The sequence below is a fragment of the Equus przewalskii genome, chromosome 21, assembly GCF_037783145.1.
Source record: "Equus przewalskii isolate Varuska chromosome 21, EquPr2, whole genome shotgun sequence".
In the NCBI taxonomy this organism is placed as follows: Eukaryota; Metazoa; Chordata; class Mammalia; order Perissodactyla; family Equidae; genus Equus; species Equus przewalskii.
Genome location: NC_091851.1, coordinates 22,753,727 through 22,778,213, shown reverse-complemented (window position 1 = coordinate 22,778,213; position 24,487 = coordinate 22,753,727). Strand labels below are relative to the sequence as shown.

General features: G+C 38.6%; 1 protein-coding gene across 4 annotated transcripts in view; it reads right to left on the bottom strand.

Moving 5' to 3' along the window:
• The window catches only part of TPX2 (TPX2 microtubule nucleation factor), a 53,611-nt gene that overhangs the window by 13,883 nt on the left and 15,241 nt on the right, over positions 1–24,487 (bottom strand). For all 4 annotated transcript variants that reach the window (XM_008532557.2, XM_008532558.2, XM_070589069.1 and 1 more), the window contains exons 4-12: positions 23,820–23,942; positions 17,619–17,745; positions 11,173–11,298; positions 10,148–10,276; positions 7,957–8,078; positions 6,839–6,990; positions 5,391–5,562; positions 2,802–2,943; positions 1,922–2,138 (exon numbers count right to left, since the gene is read on the bottom strand). In XM_008532557.2, the coding sequence (XP_008530779.1) occupies positions 1,922–2,138; positions 2,802–2,943; positions 5,391–5,562; positions 6,839–6,990; positions 7,957–8,078; positions 10,148–10,276; positions 11,173–11,298; positions 17,619–17,745; positions 23,820–23,942 (1,310 nt within the window). The remainder of the gene's footprint in view (positions 1–1,921; positions 2,139–2,801; positions 2,944–5,390; positions 5,563–6,838; positions 6,991–7,956; positions 8,079–10,147; positions 10,277–11,172; positions 11,299–17,618; positions 17,746–23,819; positions 23,943–24,487) is intronic.

Below are 24,487 nucleotides of genomic sequence, written 5' to 3'. Positions count from 1 at the left end.
TTGTTATTTATGGCAAAAAGTACCAGCTTTCCATTTATATAGTGATTTAAATGTTCCCTTTAAAATTACTTTAAAAATTAGTCGATTTTAAGACTATATAAAGTCAATATTGGTATATGAGATACAAGGATATAGTAAAAATCAAGAAGGTGGTATGTGAATGAAATAAAAAACAAAAACTTATAGCAGGAGGAAAAGCCAGGAGCTTGGAGAAAAAGATGTTATTAAAAGCAAGGTGTGGACCTACAACTATGTACTGGGGGCTTGGAGGGGAAGAAAGAAAAAAAAAAGATTGGCAGCAGATGTTAGCTCAGGTGCCAATCTTTAATATAAATAAACAAATAAAAGCTTGGTGCCAAATGAATGTTACAGAAGCCTTCAGGAAGTCATTTCTTTTCTTTGGGCTTCTGTTTCCTAGTGAGTAAAATGGAAACATAGAGCCCTTCTGGCTCTAGGATTCTGAATTTGCCTATGACCCACATTTCCCTCAAATTCAGAATACTGCTTCCTCAGCAGGTAAGGACAAAGGTGGCACAGCTCTTGGAGACTAATCACTTGCGTGGGAAGAGGTTTCTTGAAAGTTTATGTTACAGAGTTTGGCCTATAGTACATGTGCATCAGAGCAACAAAAAAAAGAGAAAAGCATTGTGAATAGAAAAGAGGCCTCACATGGAGAAAGCCCTCAATTGAAAGAAGAGAGGAAGAATCATTTCTAAGCATTATCATGCTTTTTTAAAGCCTGGAAAATATAACTTCAGATTGCTTCTGACTTAGTGCTAAGAAAACAGAATATACAAAACTAAGTCCCCAGTTGAAGGTAATATATTGGTACACAGTTTCACTTAAAACCATGGTGACTCTAAAGGGCGAGCAAAAAGAAAGAGGACAGAAAAACAGACTTCTTCTAGTATCTGCACATAAATCAATCCAAATTAGGGGGATAGGGTGTTTTCCCATCAGCATAGAAATACATCCAAAACCTATCTTTGCACTTATGCAGGTGCTGAACTCCATTACTTATCTTTGACCGTGGCATCTCTTCCTGATTGTATATTTTCTCTAAAATCATGACTGTGAGCCCACCATCAAACTACAACCCACTTCTCTAGTCTAGTTTCCAGTTGCTCCTCTTAACACACTTCTTTTTTCCAATTTAACTGAGTCACTCACAGCTCCCATAGCTACCCCACACTCAGGCTTTGTCTTATTCCCACTGCCTGGCATGCTCTACCAGTCCGTTTCATTTGCATTTCTACAAGTCCAAATCCTACCATGTAGCAGAAAAGCAATACGATGAAGTGTTAAGATCATCATGGACTCTGGAGCCAAAGTGCCTGAATTCTTATCCTTGCTCCCCTCTTTACTAGCTGAGTGCCCTGCGAATGCTACTTAACCTCTCTGTCCCTCAATTGCCTCATCCAAAACTGGTGATAATTAGAGCAAACCACCTGAAGGAGTTGTGGTCAAAATGAACGGGTTTATACAGGAAAAGGGCTTAGAGCAGCACCTGGCACAAAGTGAAAGTGTCAGCTATTATGACACTGACAACAACAGGAGGATGACAACGCTGACTACTACACCTTGTCAAGGCTCAGGTCAAATGCTTCCTCCTCCACAAAGTGTTCCCTGAACCTTCTATGGGGAAGAAATCATTATCTCCTTTGAATGCTTATAGTACTTTGAACTGTCATCTCTGTTAGAACACTTCTGTCTCATTTTATGTTATTTAAACATGTTGTCTCCCTTGCTGAGACTTTAAGTTTCCTCAGAGCAAAATCCACTTCTGATATGTCTTTTTATCACCCACAGCTCCTAACCTGATGCCCTGATCATAGCACCTACTCGAACATTTGTGAATGAGTGGATATTTGGTCATGAGCAGGGCACTTCTGCCAGCATGCAGAGCCTCAACCATTCTTACCACAACGTCTTCCAAGATCTTAGTAGGGCAAGGTCTGGAATGAAATTCAAAGTGGTCATCCTCTGATTTCTTCTTTGACTCTCGCTCTTGGATTCTCTTCTCAATTTCCAAATCAAAGCCAATAGCCTGAGTAGGTGGCTTGACAGGTGGTTTCTTGGGCAAGATGGGCCCACCTTCAAGAATTCTGGGATCAAGTTCCCGTGCTTTGAATTTGTATCTGGTAAGGTGAGAGTTTAAATGACAACCACAAAAAAAATTCTTTTAATAAAATGAAAACGACAGAAACACAAAGTAAGCCAAAAACAGAAAAATAATAATCATTAAGATTACCCATCTTGCACAGCAAAATTTCAGTTCTCTCCATAGCCATTATTTCTACCTCTAGAGCAAAGAATAAATGAGACAGTCCTAACATTCCCAATACTTTAAAGATTGGGGTTTCTCTTCCCAGAGGAAGCTCCACCTTCTCAAAAGAAGTACAAAAAGGAATGGAAGAAGGATATAGGAGACAAACTTCAGTACCAACCACATTAAGTCCAGTTTCCTCCACTGATAACAGCGGTAACGATCCCTTGGGTAGCCGGAAGGGGTGGGGTCTACCTAAACTAATCTCAGAGGATAACCATTAATTGGAATCCTAAGGAAGTTCTCCCACTCCAACCTCTGCCTTAGTTTTTTACCAGTTTACACTCCAGGACATCTCCATTTTCCCACTTTCAATCCTTTAATCATAGAGGCAGGGGCATAGCCTGCAGAGCCTCTAACTCAAATGCCATAAATTCCCATGGCAAGAAAAAGAGCAACTGTCCCCCTTACAGAAATGAAAAGAAAGCAGACAGATTCTTAGAACTCTCCCTCAAATGCTGCCGATGGGACTTACTGTTGCAGTTTCTCTAGCTCCTCGGCTTCCAGATCCGCTGCGCTTTTGCAGGTCACAGGCCTTGCGCGCTGCTTGGTTTGCAGCACGGGAGTCTGTGGGTCTCTGGATATCTTGGCCACAGTAGATTTGGAGGGTAACAGAGCTGTAAACCGAGATCACAGACATTTACCTAGCTCCCCAAGACCCCATTTCCCTATAGGTGCTAACTCAGCTCGGCAGCCCAGAGATGCCAAATCGCACAGTGACTGGCCTTCTGCTCAGCTCAGCTCTCATCAGTCAACCTCACAAACATTCTGTCCCTTCTTCTCTATCACTCTTTACTGAGGGGTATGAGGAGACTTTGGGTAGTCTGCTATCATCTCCTGAACTTAAAATCTATTCATGTCTGATGGATTCCTTATCACTGCAAAGGGCTGTACTTCCCTTCTATTGACAGTGCCAACTATTTTGCTTGTTATTGATAAATAAGATTGTTGCTTATTCTAGCTTTAAAATAAGGCCTTTCTTATTTAAAATAAGTAAAAACTCCCAATTTTATGAACTCTCTAAAAGCATCTACATCAAAGTATCAAGACCATCTCTCATAGAAAGTCAAATGGAGAAAGTAAAAAAACTATGTCAAACCATCAATATTAAGGCTATACTACTGCTCATAGAGAATATTGATTTACCTAGCCAGGGGCAATCTTATCAATTTTCACAATTATATAGGATGAGTCCTCTATTTTAGATCTTATCACATAAGATAAGAAGATAAGGGGCCAGGTCAGTGGCACAGCAGTTAAGTGTGCACATTCCACTTTGGCAGCCCAGGTTCACCGGTTCAGATCCTGGTGCAGACATGGCACAGTGTGGCACGCCATGCTGTGGTAGGCATCCCACACATAAAGCAGAGGAAGATGGGCATGGATGTTAGCTCAGGGCCAGTCTTCCTCAGCAAAAAAGAGGAGGATTGGCAGCAGTTAGCACAGGGCTAATCTTCCGAAAAAAACAAAACAAAACAAAAGGAATTTATGAATTTAAAAAAAAAAATTTAAAAAAAGAAAAAAGATGAGAAGATAGAAACCATGGGGCCAGCCCCACGGCCAAGTAGTTAAGTTCACACGCTCCACTGTGGCAGCCCGTGGTTTCCCCAGTTCGGATCCTGGGTGCAGGCATGACATAGCTCATCAAGCCACGTTGAGGTGGCGTCCCACATGCCACAACTAGAAGGACCCACAACTAAAAGCACACAACTATGTATTGGGGTGCTTTGGGGAGAAAAAGGAAAAATAAAATCTTTCAAAAAAAAAGAAGATAGAAACCAAATCTATTTATTTTATAAATAAGCCAGGCTTCAAGTATACATATAGCCATTATTTAGCTAGAATTGTACAGTTTTAAATAAAAATTGCAGAAAATAATTCTCCTTTCTGTTTGCCAGGACCAGGATTCTAGGAGCAGGGCATATCAGACTCTAAGAATCATATATTATTTGAAAAGTCATGTTTAATATTTAAATTTCCATTAGGATAAAAAACCATTTCATTATTTTCATAACATAAAATTTGACAAATGGCTACTGGAACATAATAACAATGCTAAGAAATGCTGTACTTAAAGGAACTTGTCTGGCTACCTACCACAGCACGGAACAATGCCTATGCAAGGACAGAAAAAATTGAGACCTTCAAAACAACCAGATTCTGCTTTATACAGAATGCCAGCCTTATGCTCCTGACAACTATTTTACACCTCTTCCATTTCTCAAATTTCTTTACCTTCCTTCTTGTGATTACTTTTATAAAGGTAGAAGCTATTAGATTAGAATCCTCTTATCTGTTCGCCACCAAATCTACAACCCACTACATTTGCACCCATTCCTCTCATTCTTCCACCCTCCTTTCAAAGAACCACCACTCCTCCTGTGCTAACTATCCCTCCCCTGGCTGCCTGCACAGGGACTTAATCATTGGTTATCCCCTTTCTCTCCTGTATCTTCCACTCCTTTCTGTCAGGGACTTCTCAGCATATGGACACGCTCTACCTATCTCCCACCTCCCTTGACTCTTACAGCTCCCTCCACATTCATAGCACTTACCACAATCTGTAATGATCTATTTGTTCACCTCTCTCACTGAATAAGAACTTGATGTTGAGTAGCACTAAATCCATTTTGTTCACTTCTATATCCCCTACACCCAACACAGTGCCTGGTGTTTAGTGGTTAAAAAATGTGTTGAGTCGCTGAACAAAAAGCACACAACCTTGAAGGAACGGAATGCCTTCAGTTTCTGTAGGTGAGTAAATGCATTTCACACTCTGACACATGGCAAAGATAGCCTTGATGTGTAATGACATCTCAGGTTACCTTAATTCCCCATGGCCAATTATTGACCAGGAGGATCAAGGTGGTTCATGGGTAAAAGTGGACAGATAGCTGAGTGGTTTGAGAAATGCTCAACTATACATTGTTGTCTGCGCATAGGCATATGCCATACTTTAGTTCAAAAGTAGGATTTCAAGTAAAGGCAAATTTGTGCCTAAGATGTAAGCAAAGGGAATTCTAGGGGAGGCTCCAGCGGGCTATGATATTGGTAAGAAACTTGCCTATTTCATCCTTCTTGCTCCTCAAATGGTATCTGTTAGGGGTTCGTTTATGGAAGGCTTCGACCTGCTGTGCAAGGGGCACATACGTAGAAGCTGTTTCATCAAATGTTCTTTTCTTTCCTTGGGACAGGTTGAAAGGCTTGATAATGGTGCATCCCCTAATCACTCGGGCCTGTAAAGAAAGAGTTTTTCCCAAAATGAAGTGTTACAGAAGAGCTCAGAGCTACCACAAGCCACATATTCAGCACAGAGGATTAAAAAAAAGGGTCCACATAAAGCCAAGATTATTATTCTTAAGTTTGCCAGTTCTTGAGCAAGAGTTATAACTAGTCTATTCCCATCTTTTAAAAAGGGGGGGAAAGAATCTAGCACTTAACAAATTATCTGTTCTGCAATAGTACATAAGGTGATTTTTCCCAAGCAAGTTAATGTTTTGAAGAATCAAGAGCAAGTATTCTGGGGCTGGCCCGCCGGTCGAGTGGTTAAATTCACGCACTCCACTTCGCAGCCCAGGGCTTCACCAGTTCGGATCCTGGGCGCGGACATGGCACCGTTCATCAAGCCATGTTGAGGCGGCATCCCACATGCCACAACTAGAAGAATCCATAACTAAAAATACACAATTATGTACCGGGGTGCTTTGGGAAAAAAAGGAAAAATAAAATCTAAAAAAAAAAAAAAAAGAGGAAGTATTCTTAGAATTAGAAGGGAAAAAAGCTGCAAAGGTATCCCACCCCAAATCCCTTTAAAAAAAACTGACTGGGCTTCCAGGTCTGGAGCAGGTAAGGTAGCTGTCAGATCTCTCCACACACCCTCCCTAAAACTGACTGATGAAGAAGCCTATTCTTTGGATCGTTAGTTTTTACAAAACGGGTCTCTGATTGGAAACAAACTCTTCAAGGACCTATGTCACAAGGGAAGAAACACAACCCCACGGTTTAAGACTGCAAAGGACTGACTTCAACAAACAACGCTGCTGACTGCAAACACACGGAGAATTCTCAGTACTGGATTTTTATTTAGGACTGTCACTGTCCTTGTTAGTGCTCTGGTAACACAACTGCACAGGATTTAAGCGGTCCGCCCCAACCTCATTTTTCCCATAAACTCTGTTATATTTTGTACACCACTTTGCAGACACAGATGTTTTTCAAGAATTTTGTAACAGCACAAGCTGTAACGAGCCTATACCTACAATTTGCCACACATAATTCTATGCGTTTTATGTACATTCTCAATTCCGTTTTCACAGCAAGTTGGTAAGATGCTTCTCAGAGAGATAGAGTGATTTGTCCAAGGTCACAAAGCTAACAGAGGATTTAGATCTATCTTAACTCAAAAACATATGCTTCTCTTGATTGTATTACTGTAAGTAGTGACCACAAATACTCCACCTGAAATCCTCACTGAATTAGTGACAAGAATATTCATTTAGTCCATCAACTTACAGGAGATGGAGGATGCTTTCGCAGTTCAGATGTAAAGTTCACTTCCTTATACTCCTCCTGGTTCTTAGGATGTTGTTTGATTCGCTCATCTGTGCGGAAGTGGAAGTCAACCGATTTGGTTACCTGGCTCACTGATTTCTTCACAGGTTGCCCTGAGTGAGGAGCAGAGTAAAACACACACGTGACACTAAGAACAGAGAAATCAGTAAATCCTCTTTTATTCAGTCCTTTTGGTATTTCTATTACCATGGATCTAACTTTGTTCACTCTTTACATATAACGCAAAACTTGAAACAGTCCTCAGGGACACGAATACGTGTGCTTTATTCATTGAGTACTACTGGGTTTGCGGCCCTTCAGTCAGACACAAACCATAAAGAGGCAGCAGGGGGAGAAGAAGCCCATTTCCCAAATGTGGTCACAGCTCTGGAGACACAGAGTAATTGGAATACTTTTGATAGGAAAAGGCATCAATTGACTCTAAAAGCACACTTAACTAAGCATCTCTAAGAGGGACACCCTGCAAACACCAGAAGTGCTTCTTCACCCCAGTAAGCAGGACTTTAGAGCTTTGACTCCACCATTAACTCTAGGCCAGAGCAAAGCAGAACTCTGACCTTCTGCTCCCTCAGTCACACTTTTCCTCCAGCTACAACTGGACTTGCTCAGCTTTCTGTTCCTCTGCTTAGGATAAAATGGGAAAACAACAACAAAAAACTGGCCTGCTCAATTGCTTTACTTCTGTCTCAATCCTAGTCCCTTCTTTTTCTAATACAAACAAAAAGAATTGGGAGGAAAAAGAAAGAAGGAATTAATTCTACTTGAAGAAATGAGGAAGTCCTCATGGAAAAAGGCCTCAAAAGATGGATGTGACTTCTATAGATAGAGACGGAGAGAAACAGCATGCTGTAAGAAAGGGCTAATGTATGTAAAACATTCTAGGGAATGATAATTGGGATATAAATGGTACCCATGTCCAGCCTTCTAAAGAAACACATCTTTTTATGCAGACTACCAGACAAGACAGCCGTTTTTTGCTTTAGAGACTTCAAAAATCCATACACCAAGGTTACCAGAAGCACCCCTCATAAATCAGACTCAACCAGAGCCAAGCTGACCTGCTCCTGCAAGAGCAAGTTTCTTGAATTCTTCGTTCTTTTTCCGCATCTCCATCACCTCCTGCTGCATTTTCATTCTCTTCTCCAACTCTTGCTCCTCAGTACTTTTTAGAAGCTTCCGCCTAAAGGGCAAATCAATAAAGGAGATAAGAGAGGAAAGGAGAAAGAGTCTCAATGATTCAAAATAATCTAAAGGCATTATCTAGATTAGATTTTTAACCTGTGACAAAATAACCATCAAAAACAAAAAGTAATATCTAATAAATCAATACCAAATTTGATAACACTATGAAAAAAAACCACGCACAACTTGTACTAAAATATTGAAAAAATTTAAGAAAAATTAGCTAAAATAGACTACACAAGGTATTACAAAAGAGCCACAAATTTGACTATAAAATGATTAGCTTTTATGCCAGAAGAAAAACTAAAATTAAAATAGCAGTAGGATGGGGAAAATAAGCAACAAATATGACAAAAGGTTAATGTACATAAAATATATACTGTGATACAAAGGACTTAGGAATAAAGCCAACTAGAGTTCAAATCGCAACCCTGTCATTTCATTTTCTGCCTATGTCATCTTGAGAAAACTATTTAACCTCTCTGAGCCTCAGTTTTCTTCACTGTAAAATGAGGAATATAAACACCTTCACAGAATATTTGTGACTCTTAAATTAGGTAATATTTCTGAGGTACTTGACACAGTAAAAGTTCAATTGAGAGTAGCCATTCTTAGTAATGACAACATCACTAAGACCACTTATAAATAAATAGAAAAGGAAACAGACTATTCACCCAAGCAGAAATATGGAAAAGATCTTTATAATAACAGTAATATAATCTTCAGTAGAATAATCTTGTTAGCAATCAAACAGATAAAAATCAAAATAATTTGATGCCATCAACATTATATCAAGTAAACTTGAAATTTTTTTTTTTTTTAGGAAGATTAGCCCTGAGCTAACTACTGCCAATCCTCCTCTTTTTGCTGAAGAAGACTGGCCCTGAGCTAACATTCATGCCCATCTTCCTCTACTTTACACGTGGGACACCTACCACAGCATGGCTTTTGCCAAGCGGTGCCATGTCTGCACCCAGGATCCGAACCAGCGAACCCCAGGCCGCTGAGAAGTGGAACGTGCGCACTTAACTGCTACGCCACCAGGCTGGCCCTGAAATAATTTTGAAAGCAAAAAAAATCCAAAGCACATGAGACAAGAAAATAAAATATTCATTCAAAGCTGACGGCACTGGGGCCAGACCGGTGCTGCAGCGGTTAAGTGCGCACATTCCGCTTTGGCGGCCCAGAGTTCATCGGTTTCAGATCCAGAGTGTGGACATGGCACCACTTGGCAAGCCATGCTGCGGCAGGCGTCCCACATATAAAGTGAAAGAAGATGGGCACAGATGTTAGCTCGGGGCCAGTCTTCCTCAGCGAAAAGAGGAGGATTGGCAGCAGATGTTAGCTCAGGGCTAATCTTCCTCAAAAGATAAATAAATAAAAATTTAAAAAAAAAAAGCTGACGGCACTGTAAATTCATACATTCATTTCAGAAATAAAATTGGCAATAAATATCAATAGCCATAAAACTAGTCTCACCCTTTGATAAAGGAATTTCTCGTCCCTTATCTTGAGGAGACTAAAAAAGGAAACTCAAAGAAAAGGCTCTGTATAAAGATATTCACTGATTACTTATAATAGTGAAAAATTGGAAACTGCATTTTCAACAGGAAATGGGTTAAATACAATTTGATAGAATATTAACAATCTATCAAAAAAGGATAAATGTGAAGATTTTGTAGCAGTACAGAAAAAAAGAAAATATAGCAAGTGAATAAAGTAGAATTCAAAGGTTGTTTATACATGATTGTGAAAATATGTATCTTACTTGAGTAAAGACGAGAAGGGAGCTTGGCAAAATAAAAACTGTTCAATTTGGTAGTAAGAACCTTCACTAACTTTTTCCTTTTATATTTCTTTTAATTTGCTTTAATAGTATCTTTTTCTCAATGTTTAAGACTTGAGTACTCACCAGGACATGAAACAATTCACCTCACCATGGTTACAGTTTTAAGAGTTTCCCAAAGCTTAGGTACAAGCTCCACGTGCACCAAAACAGACTGCAGATGTACCCATTTGTCATTTTACTCTATCGACTCTCAAGTTAAATTCAGGAAAGAAGCATACCTTACAGGTGGTATACAAGACACAGTATGTCTGCTCTTGACCTTCTCTGGGGAAGACTCATTCTTTTCAGAAGTATCTTGATGAGCATTGCCTTCTTCCTCTTCCTCTGGCTTCTTTTTATTGCTAGAACTTTTGTTCAAAAGGACAAAAAAATATCCCCTCAATTCCCTAAAGCACGCCCAGCTCTACCCTCCTCCCCAAATCTACCACATATGGCTTAAATTTTCTCATTCCTTAGGACAAGAAGCATGCTTCAACTGCAAGATTCTTCCAAGAGTATCATCAGATCACACATACCAACGGTTACCACAGGTAAACTTTGAGAACACCAACAGAAGCCAAGTAAGAGTTGTCTGCTGATGGTTCAGGAGGGTAGGGAGGGATTCCAACCGCTCATCATCAAATACACAAACGGCAGACAGCTAGGTGCCTTCCCAATATCTATTCCACTTTCTTTCTTACTAATAGAACTCCAATTTTGTTAGGGGTGGCAACGTACAAAGGCAAAAGTATTGTACTTGCTTCAACAGCCTCTACTGCAACTAGAGGGTATCCAAGTGACACAGTTGGGCAACACATATGTAACAAGGGTTTCTGGAAAATATTTCACTTTTGTGACATGAGTGCTGTCCCTCTTCTTTTGCCATAGTCTCCTTCTTCTTCTCTTGAACGGGGATGTGATAGCTAGAGATATAGCAGCTATCATGTGAGAATGAGGCAATAAGCACAAGGAAGAAGCTAAGAAACATAGAGCAGCCATCTTGAGCAACAAGTATGAAAAAAAAGCTAAGAATCACAGAGATGCTGCCCTGGCAATTTTTAGTCACTGAACGAAAGCCAACAGCAAACCAACTTCTGTGAAGCAAATAAATCACTATTCTTTAAAACATTCTAGCTGAATAGGCTATTACTTACAGTAAAATACAGTCCTAACTCATAAGCATAAGAACAAGCACCGTGTATTCTGCTTGCTATTAACTACAGGAGCCAACAACTGACAAGTGACAGAAGCTGTGGCTACTTACACTTTCATTTTTTTGGAGGGTAGAATCTCATTGATCACAGGAGTAGCACATCTCTTGGCTTTCATTTTTACATGGTGTTTTTCTTTCTGTTCCAAATCCTTCTGAGCAGAGAGTCTAACAGATCTTCTGTGGTAGAGGAATTGACAAAATTTGTGTGAAATGAATACATCTATTACAGGTACATAAAGGTTCCTCAGAAATGTGAAAGTCTGTCAAACTGCAAAGGGCTATACAAAGTTTAGTGGGATCCTTTCCACTCTAAAAATCTAATTTCTCCTTGTCTTACTGATAGTTTTTGAAATTTCATCATAAAATATTGGTACTTAAATGCATTTTGGTGTTTACAATTAGACCTCAATAAAGCTGATTTTTTTTTTCTTTAAAGGCACTGGCAATCACCTAGTACAACTCCCTCCTTTTATAGGTAAAAGTAAGAAAAGATGTTACATAGCTAAATGCTGTCAGGCTTGAAATTAGATATCAGATCTCCTGGAAATTGACTAAGATATTTATTTTCTCCTTTTTCTTTTAGCCACACCCTCCCTTTCCATGTTAAACTGTAACACATACCAAAAAGTAAACAAAACAACAATTAAGTTAAATGATTACAAAGTGAAGACTCATGAAATCACCTCCTAGGCTAAGAAACAGAACACTGGAAGTAGCTGCTATCTTGACTTGTTTTATGGTAATCATTACTTTTTCTTTATCATTTTACTATATAAACATGCATTCCATAAACACAGTATATTCATTTGGACAGAAAACAAAAAACAAACAGAAAACTTTATATAACAAATCAGACTACTACAAGTATTTTTTTCTGTCTGGTTTATTTCACTCAACATTAGGTTTGTGAGGTTCAACCACGTTGATTCTTGTAGCTTTAATTCACTGATTGTCAATGCTGTCTAACATTTATTGTAGGAATGTACTGCTATTTACCCAGTCTACTGTTGATTCTGTATGTCTCTCAGTGCACATGTTGCTGTTGGGTATGTTAAGTCATAAGATTGCTAGGTCACAGGACATTGGTTATGTCAACTGAAGTTGTCTCCAAAGTGCTTATACCACTTTATGCTTACACTGGCAAGATTATAAGAGTCTGCTTTGTTCTACATCCTCCTGAACATTTGGTATTGTCAGATGATTTAATTTTAGCCATATTAGTTGGTATGTAGTAGAACCTCATTGTGGTTTTAATTTGCTTTTCCCTGATTACCAGTAAGACTGAGCAACTTTTCATGTTTATTGGTCACTTGGTTATCCTCTTTCATAAAGTGCTAGTTCAAGTCTCTTGCTTGTTTTCTACTGAGTTGTCAATCCTTTTCTAATTGATCAGTAAGAATTCTTTATGTACTACGAATATGAACCCTTTGTAGATTTTATGTGTTACAAATATTTCTCCCACTGTGGGGGTAGGATTTTTACTCTCTTTATGGTATCATTTGATTAGATAAATGTGCTCAAATACATCAAACTCCATCCCCATTATGGCCAGGGCTTTGCTGTGTGTATCCAATTTAAGAAATCTTTCCTTATTCCAAGGTCATGAAGATATATTTTCCTATACTTCCTTATACGAGTTTTTTCTTTTTTTCCCCCTGCTTTATTTCCCAACCCGCACCCCCTCCCAACCCCCCCGCCGCCGGTACATAGTTGTCTATCTTAGTTGCAGGTCCTTCTAGTTGTGCGATGTGGGACACCGCCTCAACGTGGTCTGACGAGCGGTGCCATGTCCGCATCCAGGATCCAAACCCTGGGCCACCGCAGCGGAGCGCGCGAACTTAGGCACGGAGCCGGCCCCTTCCTTATACGAGTTTTAGCTTTCATATTTAGATCTACAATCCCTCTAGAACTCTTTTCTATGGAGTGAGGTAGGGGCCAAGCTTCATTTTGTTCTATTTAGATATCCATTGTCCAAGCATTATTTTTTGAAGGGTGGGGAGTGCGGGGCGGGGGGGGACGACATTCTTTCCCCATAGGTCTGTAGTACCACCTTTGTCATATATCTCCATATACTGGAGAGTGAGTTACTCTTTGATTCCACTACTGTCATTGATCCTTAAGTAATACACAAAGCTTTAATTTCTGTAGCTTTATAAAATGCCTTGATATCTAATAGACACTTGAAAAGTATCTTGGTTATTCTTGGACTTTTGCATTTCTGCATAAATTTTGGCATCAACTTATCAATGTCCAAAATGAAAACCATTGGGATTTTTATGGGTATTGCACTGAATCTCCAGATCAGTTAGGAAGAATTGACATCTTTACACTATTGAGTCTCCCAATCCATGAATATGGTATATCCTGCCATTTATTTAGATTTTGTTTAATTTCTCACACTTCCTGTATAGAAGTCCTAAACACTATAAGAGATTATTTGATTTTCAAATTTTTATGCTATTGCATAGAGTACCTAATTTTCAAATCTTTATTATGGAGAATTTCAAACATATTAAAAAACGAAGAGAATAATATAATAAGCTGCCAGGTACTCATCATTCAGCTTCAAAAATTATCAACTCATAGCCAATCATGTATCAATTTTCCCTTTATCATTCCCCTAGATTTTGAAGCAAATCCCAAATTTCATATCTTTTAATTGCAAATATTTTCATATTAATCCCCAAAAGAAAGTAGTCATAAAAAAAATATGGAGTAATGAAGAGTGAATTCATCAGGCAAATCTACCTGCATTTTACTACAAAATGCATACAAAATAGAAAAAAATGACTATTTGAAGGGACTGGAAAAAGTAACCAAAAGCAGGCAGAAAGCAGAAGAACGTGAATCCATGAAAAACAGCAACTGCAAATGATAAGAATTATGAGTTAGTAGCTTTTTTGCCTGAAGGTGTTCCCCAAATGTGGCAGCTCCAGCAGCAGAAAACTTCAGTCTCACTTGCTATGGATAACAGAAGATAGAATCAAGGCTAGGACAGCAGCTGGAAATCTAGGTGGAAAATTCTGGAAGTGAAAGATGCACAGAAAAGGTGTCACCCAAAATCTGAACAAAAACTCCACAAATTCTTGCTTGACTGCTAAACTATGCATGTTTAAGAGAGACCTAGGGGGCGCAACGAAAAAGCAAGCAGAATCTCGTGAGCTATCCATCCTTAAAAGATATTACTGCAGGACTGGCCCAGTAGCATAGTGGTTAAGTTCACGCTCTGCTTTGGTGGCCCAGGGTTCACAGGTTCAGATCCCTGGTGCAGACCTAGCACCACTTACCAAGTCATGCCGTGGCAGCATCCCACATAAAATAGAGGAAGACTGGCACAGATGTTAGCTCAGTGACAATCTTCCCCAAGCAAAAAGAGGAGGATTGGTAACAGATCTTAGCTCAGGGCCAATCTTCCTCACAGAAAAAAAAAGAGAGAGAGAGAGAGAGACATTACTGCACTAGGAAGACTAGTGAGTTTGCTGCTTTTTTTATTAAGTGAGTCCCCAATGTGTATACAGTAGGATGGCACAAAGCTAAAGTCTACTAGCTTGAGATGTCAGAAGACAAACATCAGGGCTGGCAAAATACCTGGAAATTTAGAGGCAAAACTCCACAAGCAAGAGAACCACAGAGAGAATGAACACTTAAACCTGAGTATAAACTCTACTCAAAATCTTGGCTGACCACGAAACTTCACAGGCACAGGGGAGACTTCAGGAAGCCAGAATGAAAAAACGGCAGATATATGAATGGCCAATAATCACATGAAAATATGACTGATATCATCAGTCATCAGAAAAATGCAAATGAAAAACACAATGAAATATCATTAGAAAGACTGGTAATACCGAGTGTTGGTAAGGATATGGAGCAACAAACTCTTATATTGCTACTGGGAATGTATAATGGTACAGTCACTTTGGAAAACATTCTGGCTGTTTCTTATAAACATAAACTTTACAGTACGGCCCAGCAATTCCATTCCTAGGTATTTACCCAAGAGAAACACATGTCCTCCCAAAGACGTATAAGCAACTACTCATAGCAGCTTTATTCATAATAGCCCCAAACTGGAAACAACTCAAATGTCCATCAACCAGTGAATGGATTAAATATACTGTGGTATATCCATTCAATAGAATTTATTATCAGCAACAAAAAGAAATAAAATACTAACACATGCGATGAGATATGGATGAATCTCAAAAGCACACGCCAAGTAAAAGAAGTCAAATATAAAAGAGTACATACTATATAATTCCATTTATAAAAATACCTAGAACAGGCAAAGTTAATCTATCGTGACAGAAATCAGAACAGTGGTTGCCTCTGGGTGGGAGAGTGAGAAGGCAGAAAGAGCTGTAAGGATTGACTGTAAAAGGGTAGGGATGAGGGAAATTTCTGAGGTGATGGAAATGTTCTGTATATTTTGATTGTTATGGGTGCATGGTGGTATACATTTGTCAAAACTAATCAGACTGTACACAAGATCTGTACATTTTACTATATGCAAATTATACCCCAATAAAATTAGTTAATTTTAAAAAGCAGACTGGGAATCATAAAAATTAGAAAGAAGGCAAAGCATATGAAGACATGACCATTTTGGACCATTACTTAAATTCAACATACAATGAAGTTATAAAGTCAAGAGAATTACTTGGTGTCTTTAGGGAGAAATGGCTAAGGGATGAGATTCCAAAAACTAAAACATGTATTTGTATTAAAGCAACACCTCCATGGAAAAATTATTACTACAGACTACAGCCTTGTTAATGCTTAACTATTCTGTGTCAAACAAGTTTTGGCCATCTTTTAGCCTACCCATGGAAACTATGTGAAAATAGAACAGTAGGGAATTTGTATGATTATCTACACTTCCTAGTCCATCCGCTGTTCCTTTCTAGATTACGTATCTTTGGACTAAGATAAATATCAGATCTGAGACAAGTGGCACTAATGTTTTTTACCTCTTATTACGCATTCCCATAATGCAGTATCATTTAAAAAGTACTGTCACATATCATCTTATTTGGATCTTTCTTATAGTAAGCCTGAGAAATATGATTATTCTCAGTAAACTGAAGTTTTTGAGTGGTAGATGTACCTGCCTTCAAAACAAAACAAAAAACCACTCACTGTGGCTGGTTAAGTGGTGTACTGGTCAAGTTTGGTGCATTCTGCTTCGGCAGCCCAGGTTCATGGGTTAGGATCCCAGGCACAGACCTACACCACTTGTCAGCCACGCTGTGGTGGTGACCCACATATGAAGTAGAGGAAGATTGGCACAGATGTTAGCTCAGAGCTAATCTTCCTCAACAAAAAAAATAATTAAGAAAAAAACCATTCAGGCCTTCTGACTCTCAGAGCACCTGGTTTCCTGCCATACCATCATTTCCAAAAAGCATTCCAGAATTCGGTTAGGATGAGGGACAATTTTATACATATATAAAATGGAGATGCCAAGACACTAACACTTTTTTGTATTCTGAAGGAATCTGTAGGATACTGATTCGCTTTTCCATAGGTCTCACTTCAAACTCTAAACATGGAACAGAAATCATAGAATCAACCAATAGCAATCTCTTAAGATTCCTGTGATGTATACCTAGCTGGTTGAAATTTCATAAATTCTTTGATTAAAATGAGCTCTTTACCAGAAAAGATTAGAAAAAGCTTGCATAATACCATCCTCAAAAGTTGATATCCTTGTGGCAGCATGAGCCTTTGCAAAGGATAACTTCATCACTTCTGAGCAATAATAAATACTCTGCCATTCCTCTTCCTTGAGGATATTCTAGGTGACACTAAAGTGTAAAGCAATAAACTGTCCTGCAATTTAAACATGATGGTGGTGGGAATTATTAGACGGCAGAAGTTTTAAAAAACCTAATTTGAATAGATAAGCTTTTGATTAGTGCCTTGTGAAGGCAACTAATATTAAGATTGACAGCTCTCAAACACTGTGTTTTTATTATCAAAAAGAGGATACTGATGCAAAATGCAACAAAGACATGAGATGTTCTGAGATCGCTAGTGCCAAGATTGCAGCTTAACCCACACATCTTTCCATTTGTTCATTCATCAAGTATTTATTCAGCTTCTGCTCCTGCAGGACACTGTTAGGCACTAGGGATATATGACACTTGCCCTTATAAAGTTTACCGACAACCTATAAACAGGGGAAAAAAATCTGTCAAAATCCACATGAATAAATGTAAAATTACAACCCATGTTGATGGTGCAAACAGCAAGGGCTTTGGAACCAAGCTGATCAGTTTGAATCCTGGCTCTAAAATAGACTTGGCTTGGGCAAGCAACTTAGTACCCCTGAGCCCTTGTCTGTAAATTAAGCATATAACCTACAACTCACACATGTTATGAAGATTAAATAAGGTGACATAAAGAGTCTACAAAAGATGAGACAAAGTAGGTGCTCTGTTCAGTTTGAACATTATTTATATAACCACCACTTTTGAGCCCCAAAACAATCTTACCTCTGAGGCTGGGCTGGAATATTTTTTGATGTAGCTCCCTCGACTTCCAGGGAAGAACAAGCATTTGATGGAATCGACTGTTCCACCAGATTTTCTTTTTCTGCCTCTTTGTAGTAAGTGTTGTCAACTGTAGGACAGCAAAAACTAGTCAGCACTCAAATCCCAAGGAAATAAGTTGGAGATGAGAGACACATCTATATATATGTGACTTAATAGAGAATTCTAGGTTAACAATTTTATCTATGTGTGTATGTCTGTATATATAGCCATCCTAAGCAGTGGAACCTTTAGTTCCAGTGGAATCTTACACAAAAGACCAATTTATAAAATCTACTTTGGTTGAAGCAGAAATGAAGTATCCAGGGCCCTGCCTATTTGTCAGCCTAAGAAACTATCTCAGAAAAAAAAATACCAAACATTTCCTCATGACATTTTATTTATTTATTTTTTTTAGATTTTATTTTTCCTTTTTCTCCCCAAAGTGCCTCTGGTACATAGTTGTATATTTTTAGTTGTGGGTCCTTCTAGTTGTGGCATGTGGGATGCCGCCTCAGCATGGCTTGATGAGCAGTGCCATGTCCACGCCCAGGATGTGAACCGGTGAAACCCTGGGCCGCTAAAGTGGAGCGTGGGAACTTAACCACTCAGCCACGGGCCGGCCCCTCCTCACGACATTTTAAAAAGATGAAATTCTGGGGCTGGCCCAGTGGCGCAAGTGGTTAAGAGCTCATGTTCTGCTTCAGCGGCCCGGGGTTCGCTGGTTCGGATCCTGGGTACGGACCTATGCACCGCTTGTCAAGCCATGCTGTGGCAGGCACCCCACATAAAATAGAGGAAGATGGGCACGGATGTGAGCTCAGGGCCAGTCTTTCTCAGCAAAAAGAGGAGGATCAGCCTCAGATGTTAGCTCAGGACTAATCTTCCCCCCCCCCAAAAAAAGAAAGATAAAATTCTGAAATTTTCCATAGAGAAAAAGAAGTCACCTAAGATGTAAGGAAAACAGGATAAGCTGAACTCCTCATCAGCAACACAGAATGATAGAAGATGAAAGAACAATGCCTTCAAAGTAGCCAAGAAAAAAATTTTTTAATCTACAGTTCTATATTAAGTCAAACTTTCAATCGTATACGAAGGCAGAACAGAGCCATTTTCAAACATGTGAGAACTCCAAGTTCTCTTCTCCTGCACCTAATCTAAGGAAGTTCCCTAAGGATGTACTCCTGCAAAATGAAGTACAAATGAAAGAATATAAGTAAGAAGACATAAGATCCAGGAAACTAGGCAGCAAAGATATGAAGGAAAATAATGCCCTCCAAAAAAACACAGCAGTTATATTTCCAAGGATCATTGTCCAATATGAAGCAAGCTAAGTATGACAAAAATTTAAGTAATTGACAAAGTTTAAAGAAAAGAGAATCTACCTGACCTCGCTGGCAGGATCATCTTTATGTCGCCCAGGGGCTGTGACAATGGAACTGAGGAGAACCAAGCAGAACTGAGAAGGAATGCAGTTGCATCACACTAACTGACCGGGCATTGAACAATATTTACATAATCATAAAAACGTAAATATTTCTCATATAATCATTTTATCAGGCATTATGGGTGTAACCACCAGTTCAACTTAAAACAGCAAGCGTTAAAAGATGTAGCCTTTGAGAAAGGGGACTGGTAATAGGGGTGGGAAGGGGAAGGAGATATTTTATCAAAAAGTATTCTGATGATACCATGGCCATCATGAAATAGAAACAGAAAAAAGTGCTAAGAGAATAATAAAAAGGAACAATCAAGTAAAGACTTCATGGAGGAAATAGCATTTGATGGTATAGCTTATAAACTGAGCGTTGATAAAAGATGAAAACTCCAACCAGATAAAGGAGAAGAAAAGTCAGGCCATGAAAACACATTTCATGTATTATTTATTCCAGAGAACAATCATTTGGCTCATTCTCTAAAGAAATTTTTTTTCTGGAGGGGAGAAAAAGACATAGAAATAAAAAAATGATGGTATATTATGTCAAGGCTACAATAGAGGCGCTTATCCCAATTAAAAGGCAAAGATAATTATATTAAACTAAAAAAACCAGAACAAACTATATCCTGCCTACAAAAAATACACTTAAAATATAAAGACACATCATGCTAACACTAATCAAAAGAAAGCTGGAGTGCCCATATTAATATCAGACAAAGCAGATTTCAGAACAAAGAATATCATCAGAGATAAAGAAGATCATTTCAAAATGATAAAGAGGTCAATTCCTCAAGATGACAAAACAACCTAAATATTTATGTATCTAATGAGAAATGCTTCAAAATACTTCATGTATTACAAACTACAAGGAGAAATAGACAAATCCATAATTATAGTCTGAAATTTCAATACCTCTCTCTCTAACAGAGGGAATAAGTTGACAGAAAAATCAGTAATATAGTAGGCATAAATAATATATAAGTGAATATGCGTGGCTGTATTCCAATAAAACTTCATTTACAAAAATATGTTCTGCTCAACTCATCAAGATGTAACAATTATAAACATATATGTACCTAACAACAGAGTCCCAGATACATGAAAGAACAACGGAAAAAACTGAAGGGAGAAATAGATAATTCAACAATAATCAGTGAAGACTTCAATATCCCCACTTTCAATAATGGATAGAACAATTAGATATAAGATCAATAAGGAAATAGAAGACTTGAGCAACACAATCAACCAACTTGATCCAAATTACATTTATGTAACTCTCCACCCAATGACAGCAGGATACATATTCTTTTGAAGTGTACACAAAATATTTACCAATCAGACCATATTCTGGGCCATAAAACAAGTCTCAATACATTGAAAAGGATTCAAGTCACACAGGTATGTTCTTTGACCACAGTGGAATTAAATCCCTCAAGAAATCAATAACAGAAAAGATTTCTGGAACCCCCGCCCAAATATTTGGAAATTAAATACATTTCTAAGTAACACAATAGGTAACTTGCAACTAATAGATAAATAAGTCCTGGAGATCAAAGATCTCAAAAGGGAAATTAAAAGTATTTCGAGTAGAAAGAAAATGAAAACACAGCACATCAAATTTGTGGGATACCACTAAAGCAGTACTTAGGGAGGAATTTATAGCAGTAAACACATTAAAAAAGAAAGATCTCAAATCAATGACTTCAGTTGCCACGGTGAGAAACTGAAAAAAAAAAAAAGCATATTAGACGCAAATTAAGTAGAAGGGGAATAACAAAGATCAGAATGGAAACCAATGAAACAGGAAACAGAAAAACAGGAAGAAAAAAAAAAATCAATGAAACCAAAAGCTAGTTCTGTGAGATTAATAAACATTGATAAATCTCTAGCCAGACTGATTAGGAAAATAAAGAGTCAACACAAATTACCAACATCATGAATGAGAGAAGTGACACCACTACAGAATCTATAAATATTAAAAGGATAATAAGGAAACATTATAAATCACGTTTTGCCTATAAATTCAACAAGTTAGATGAAATGGACAAATTACCAAAGCTAGCAAAAGCTCCCTCCAGAAGAAACAGATCATCTATATCTGTTAAAGAAAGTGAATTTGTAGTCAAAAACCTTCCTACAAAGAAAACTCCAGACCCAGATGTCTCCACTGGTGAATTCTACCAAGGATTTAAGAAAGATATAATATCAATTCTACACAAACTCTTCCAGAAAAATGAAGAAAAGGGAATATTTATAGAGTAAGGCCAGCATTACTCTATCAAAATCAAACAAAAGCATCACAAGAATGGAAAAATACAGAATGATATCCCTCATGAATAACAGAGGCAGAAATTCTTAACAAAAATGTAGCAAACTGAACCTAAAAATACATAAAAAGAAAAACACCATCATGACCAATTGGAGTTCATCCCAGAAATACAAGGTTGGCTTAACATTGGAAAATCAGTGTAACTCAACATATTAATAGACTGGAAAAAGAATCATATAAATCATCTCAATATATGCAGAAAACGCATTTGACAAAATCTAGCATCTATTACTGATAAAAATTATCAGCAAAACAGGAATAGAAGGGAACTTTCTCAGCCTGATAAAGGGTATCTATGAGAAAACTACAGTTAACACCATACTTAATGGTGGAAGCCTGAATGCTTTTGCCCTAAGATCAGGAATAAAACAAGCACGTCTACTCTCTCTACTCCCATCCAACATCCTACTAAACGTTCTAGTCAGTGCAATAAGCAAGAAAAAGAAATAAAAGGCATATTCGCAGATGACGGGATCATCTATGTAGAAATCTGATGGAATCTACAAAAAAGCTACTAAAGCTAATAAATGAGTTTAGAAGGTTGGAGGATAGGGGCCGGCCTGGTGGCATAGGGGTTAACTTTGTGTCCTCCGCTTCAGCGGCCTGGGGTTTGTGGGTTCAGATCCCAGGCGCAGACCTACACACCACTCGTCAAGCCATGCTCTGGTGGCATCCCACATACAAAATAGATGAAGATTGGCACAGATGTTAGGTCAGCAACAATTTTCCTCAAGCAAAAAGAGGAAGATTGACAATAAGATGCTAGCTCAGGGCCAATCTTCCTCACCAAAGGGAAAAAAAAGAAGAAGAAGAAAAGAAGGTTGCAGGATAAAAGATCAATATATAAAAATTAATTTTATTTCTTTGTATTAGCAACATAGTAGGAAAATGAAATTAAAATAGAGGTATGAGGGCCAGCCCCTATGGCCTAGTGGTTTAAGTTCAGCATGCTCCACTTCTGTGGGCTGGGTTCAGTTCCCAGGCATGGAATCACACTATTCATCTGTCACTGGCCATGCTGTGGTGGCAGCTCACATAAAAAAGCAAGAGGCAGATCAGCAACAGATGTTAGCTCAGGATGCATCTTCCTCAGAAAAAAAAAAGAGGTATGAAGAGCACTCTAAGAACACAAATAAGAGGAATTAGAGAAAAAAGAATATTTGAGCTGGACCTTGAATGATGAGTAGGAACTTTTCAGTTAGAGTAAGGGTATTCTAGGCAGATTGAACAGCACTAATAGACAGGTGGGAATGTGCCCTAAGAACATAAAGACTCTGAGGAGTCTAAGGAGCATGCATATAAGCAGTGTGCATGGTCTTTGTCACAGAATAGGCCTAGCAGAGGTCTCTTGCTTTGGGGCCTACTGTTAACAAAACAGCCTTAAAAAGAAAGTGGTCCAGAAAAACTACGTAACATTACAACCCCCGTTTCAATTCAAGAAGAGCACAAAGACCATCAAACCAACAGAAAATCTGCCACACTTAATGAACTGATGAAATTCACCCAAGAATACAGTGCTCAGGCCACAGGTCACAGGCATTCCATGCTCATCAAGTAAAACATGCCACACAGCTCTAATCCCTCGTACAAAAAAGATGGATGCAAAAGTTCAGGGTCTTTGTCCAGATCCTGAATCCAACAGATATCATCTGTACTCATGAATTATTTCAAAGTCAGCCCAGCTGCTCAGACTCTGCAAACTAGAGAGGTCCACTGAAAACACAGCTATTTCCCTGATATGGCTCCTCCAGTTAATAGTGTAACTGAGGTCAATTTCAGATTTACCCATAAGAGGAATTTTCAAATGCTCTAAATCGATTGTAGTGGTGGTTACACAACAACTCTATGAATACACTATAAAAAAAACATGAAAGGTACACTTTAGGTGAATTGTATACATGAATTATATATAAATATAGCTGTTATTTCGAGAAAAAACCATTTTCAAGGATTTATGACCTCTTAAACAATGCTTCTTTTGTTCTGACCAAATAGACAATATCCTGCAGATTTAGTAACCACCAGTTTAAATGTCATCATCTTTTAAAATCAGATACATGACTCAAAGAATTCTTGTACAATGGCAAGCAGTACATTCTTCTCTCCTGCTCTTTTGTTTCCCAGCCAGACCCAGGTTAGGTTACATTAAATCTTGTCATGAAAAGAAAACAGCTATGTTTCTGGCAATGAAATTCTATGTTAGCTTAAGTTTCAAGAAATTTAACAAAAAAAAAGTGTAGCACATCATTAGTTGCACCTTCACCATGAAATAGATTAGCCCATTTCACCAATAATAAACCAAAGGATACAGCATTCAGGTAATTCCTCAGATCCCTCAGGCAGGCTCCTAGTTCCATCATTCTGCCAAGGAGCTTTTTTTAAAGATGTTCTTTCTTACCTGGTCTCAAAGGTGTGACAATAGCTTGCTGAGGATTAGCCTTCCTCAGCGGAGTTTTGCCCTGAAAAAGCCCTCTTGTCCCGTTCTTCCCAGGAAATTTATTCTCCAAATTGGCCTTCTCCTCTGTGAAAAGGTAAGAGCATTGTCATCTAACAATCAGCAAGGAAGCAAAATAAATCAGGGCCGCGCGCTTAAAACGTGGCCTTAAAGCCCCTACCGGTGCACTTCTAACTCATTTGGCAAAGGAAATGAGTACACATTATACATCAGAGATAGAGACTGTAAAAACTCTCACTAAAACATTGGCAACACTGAATAATGTATTCTAGAAGAGGAGGAGTGCAGACTCTGCTTTGTAAACAGCTCCTTATCTTTGCCTGATACACGTTCAGGAGCATACAAGTGCGAGCTGGCCTTATCCACCAGCTAATACATCATGTTCCTCTCAAATCAAACTGTAGCCACCAAGATCTACAGGACTTACAAGGGACACCTTATAGTCTATTTGAGGTGAGGTTCTTTCTCAGCTGGGGTGGTAAGAGGGGAGTGGAGGGTGTGTGAGGACAGAATAGAACCAGGCTCTCTCAAGGATTTTTACCTTAGGTTAAAGTCAGCTGTGCCTGAAAGTCAGCACAAAGCAGAGAAATGTCTCTTCTACCAACAGCCTA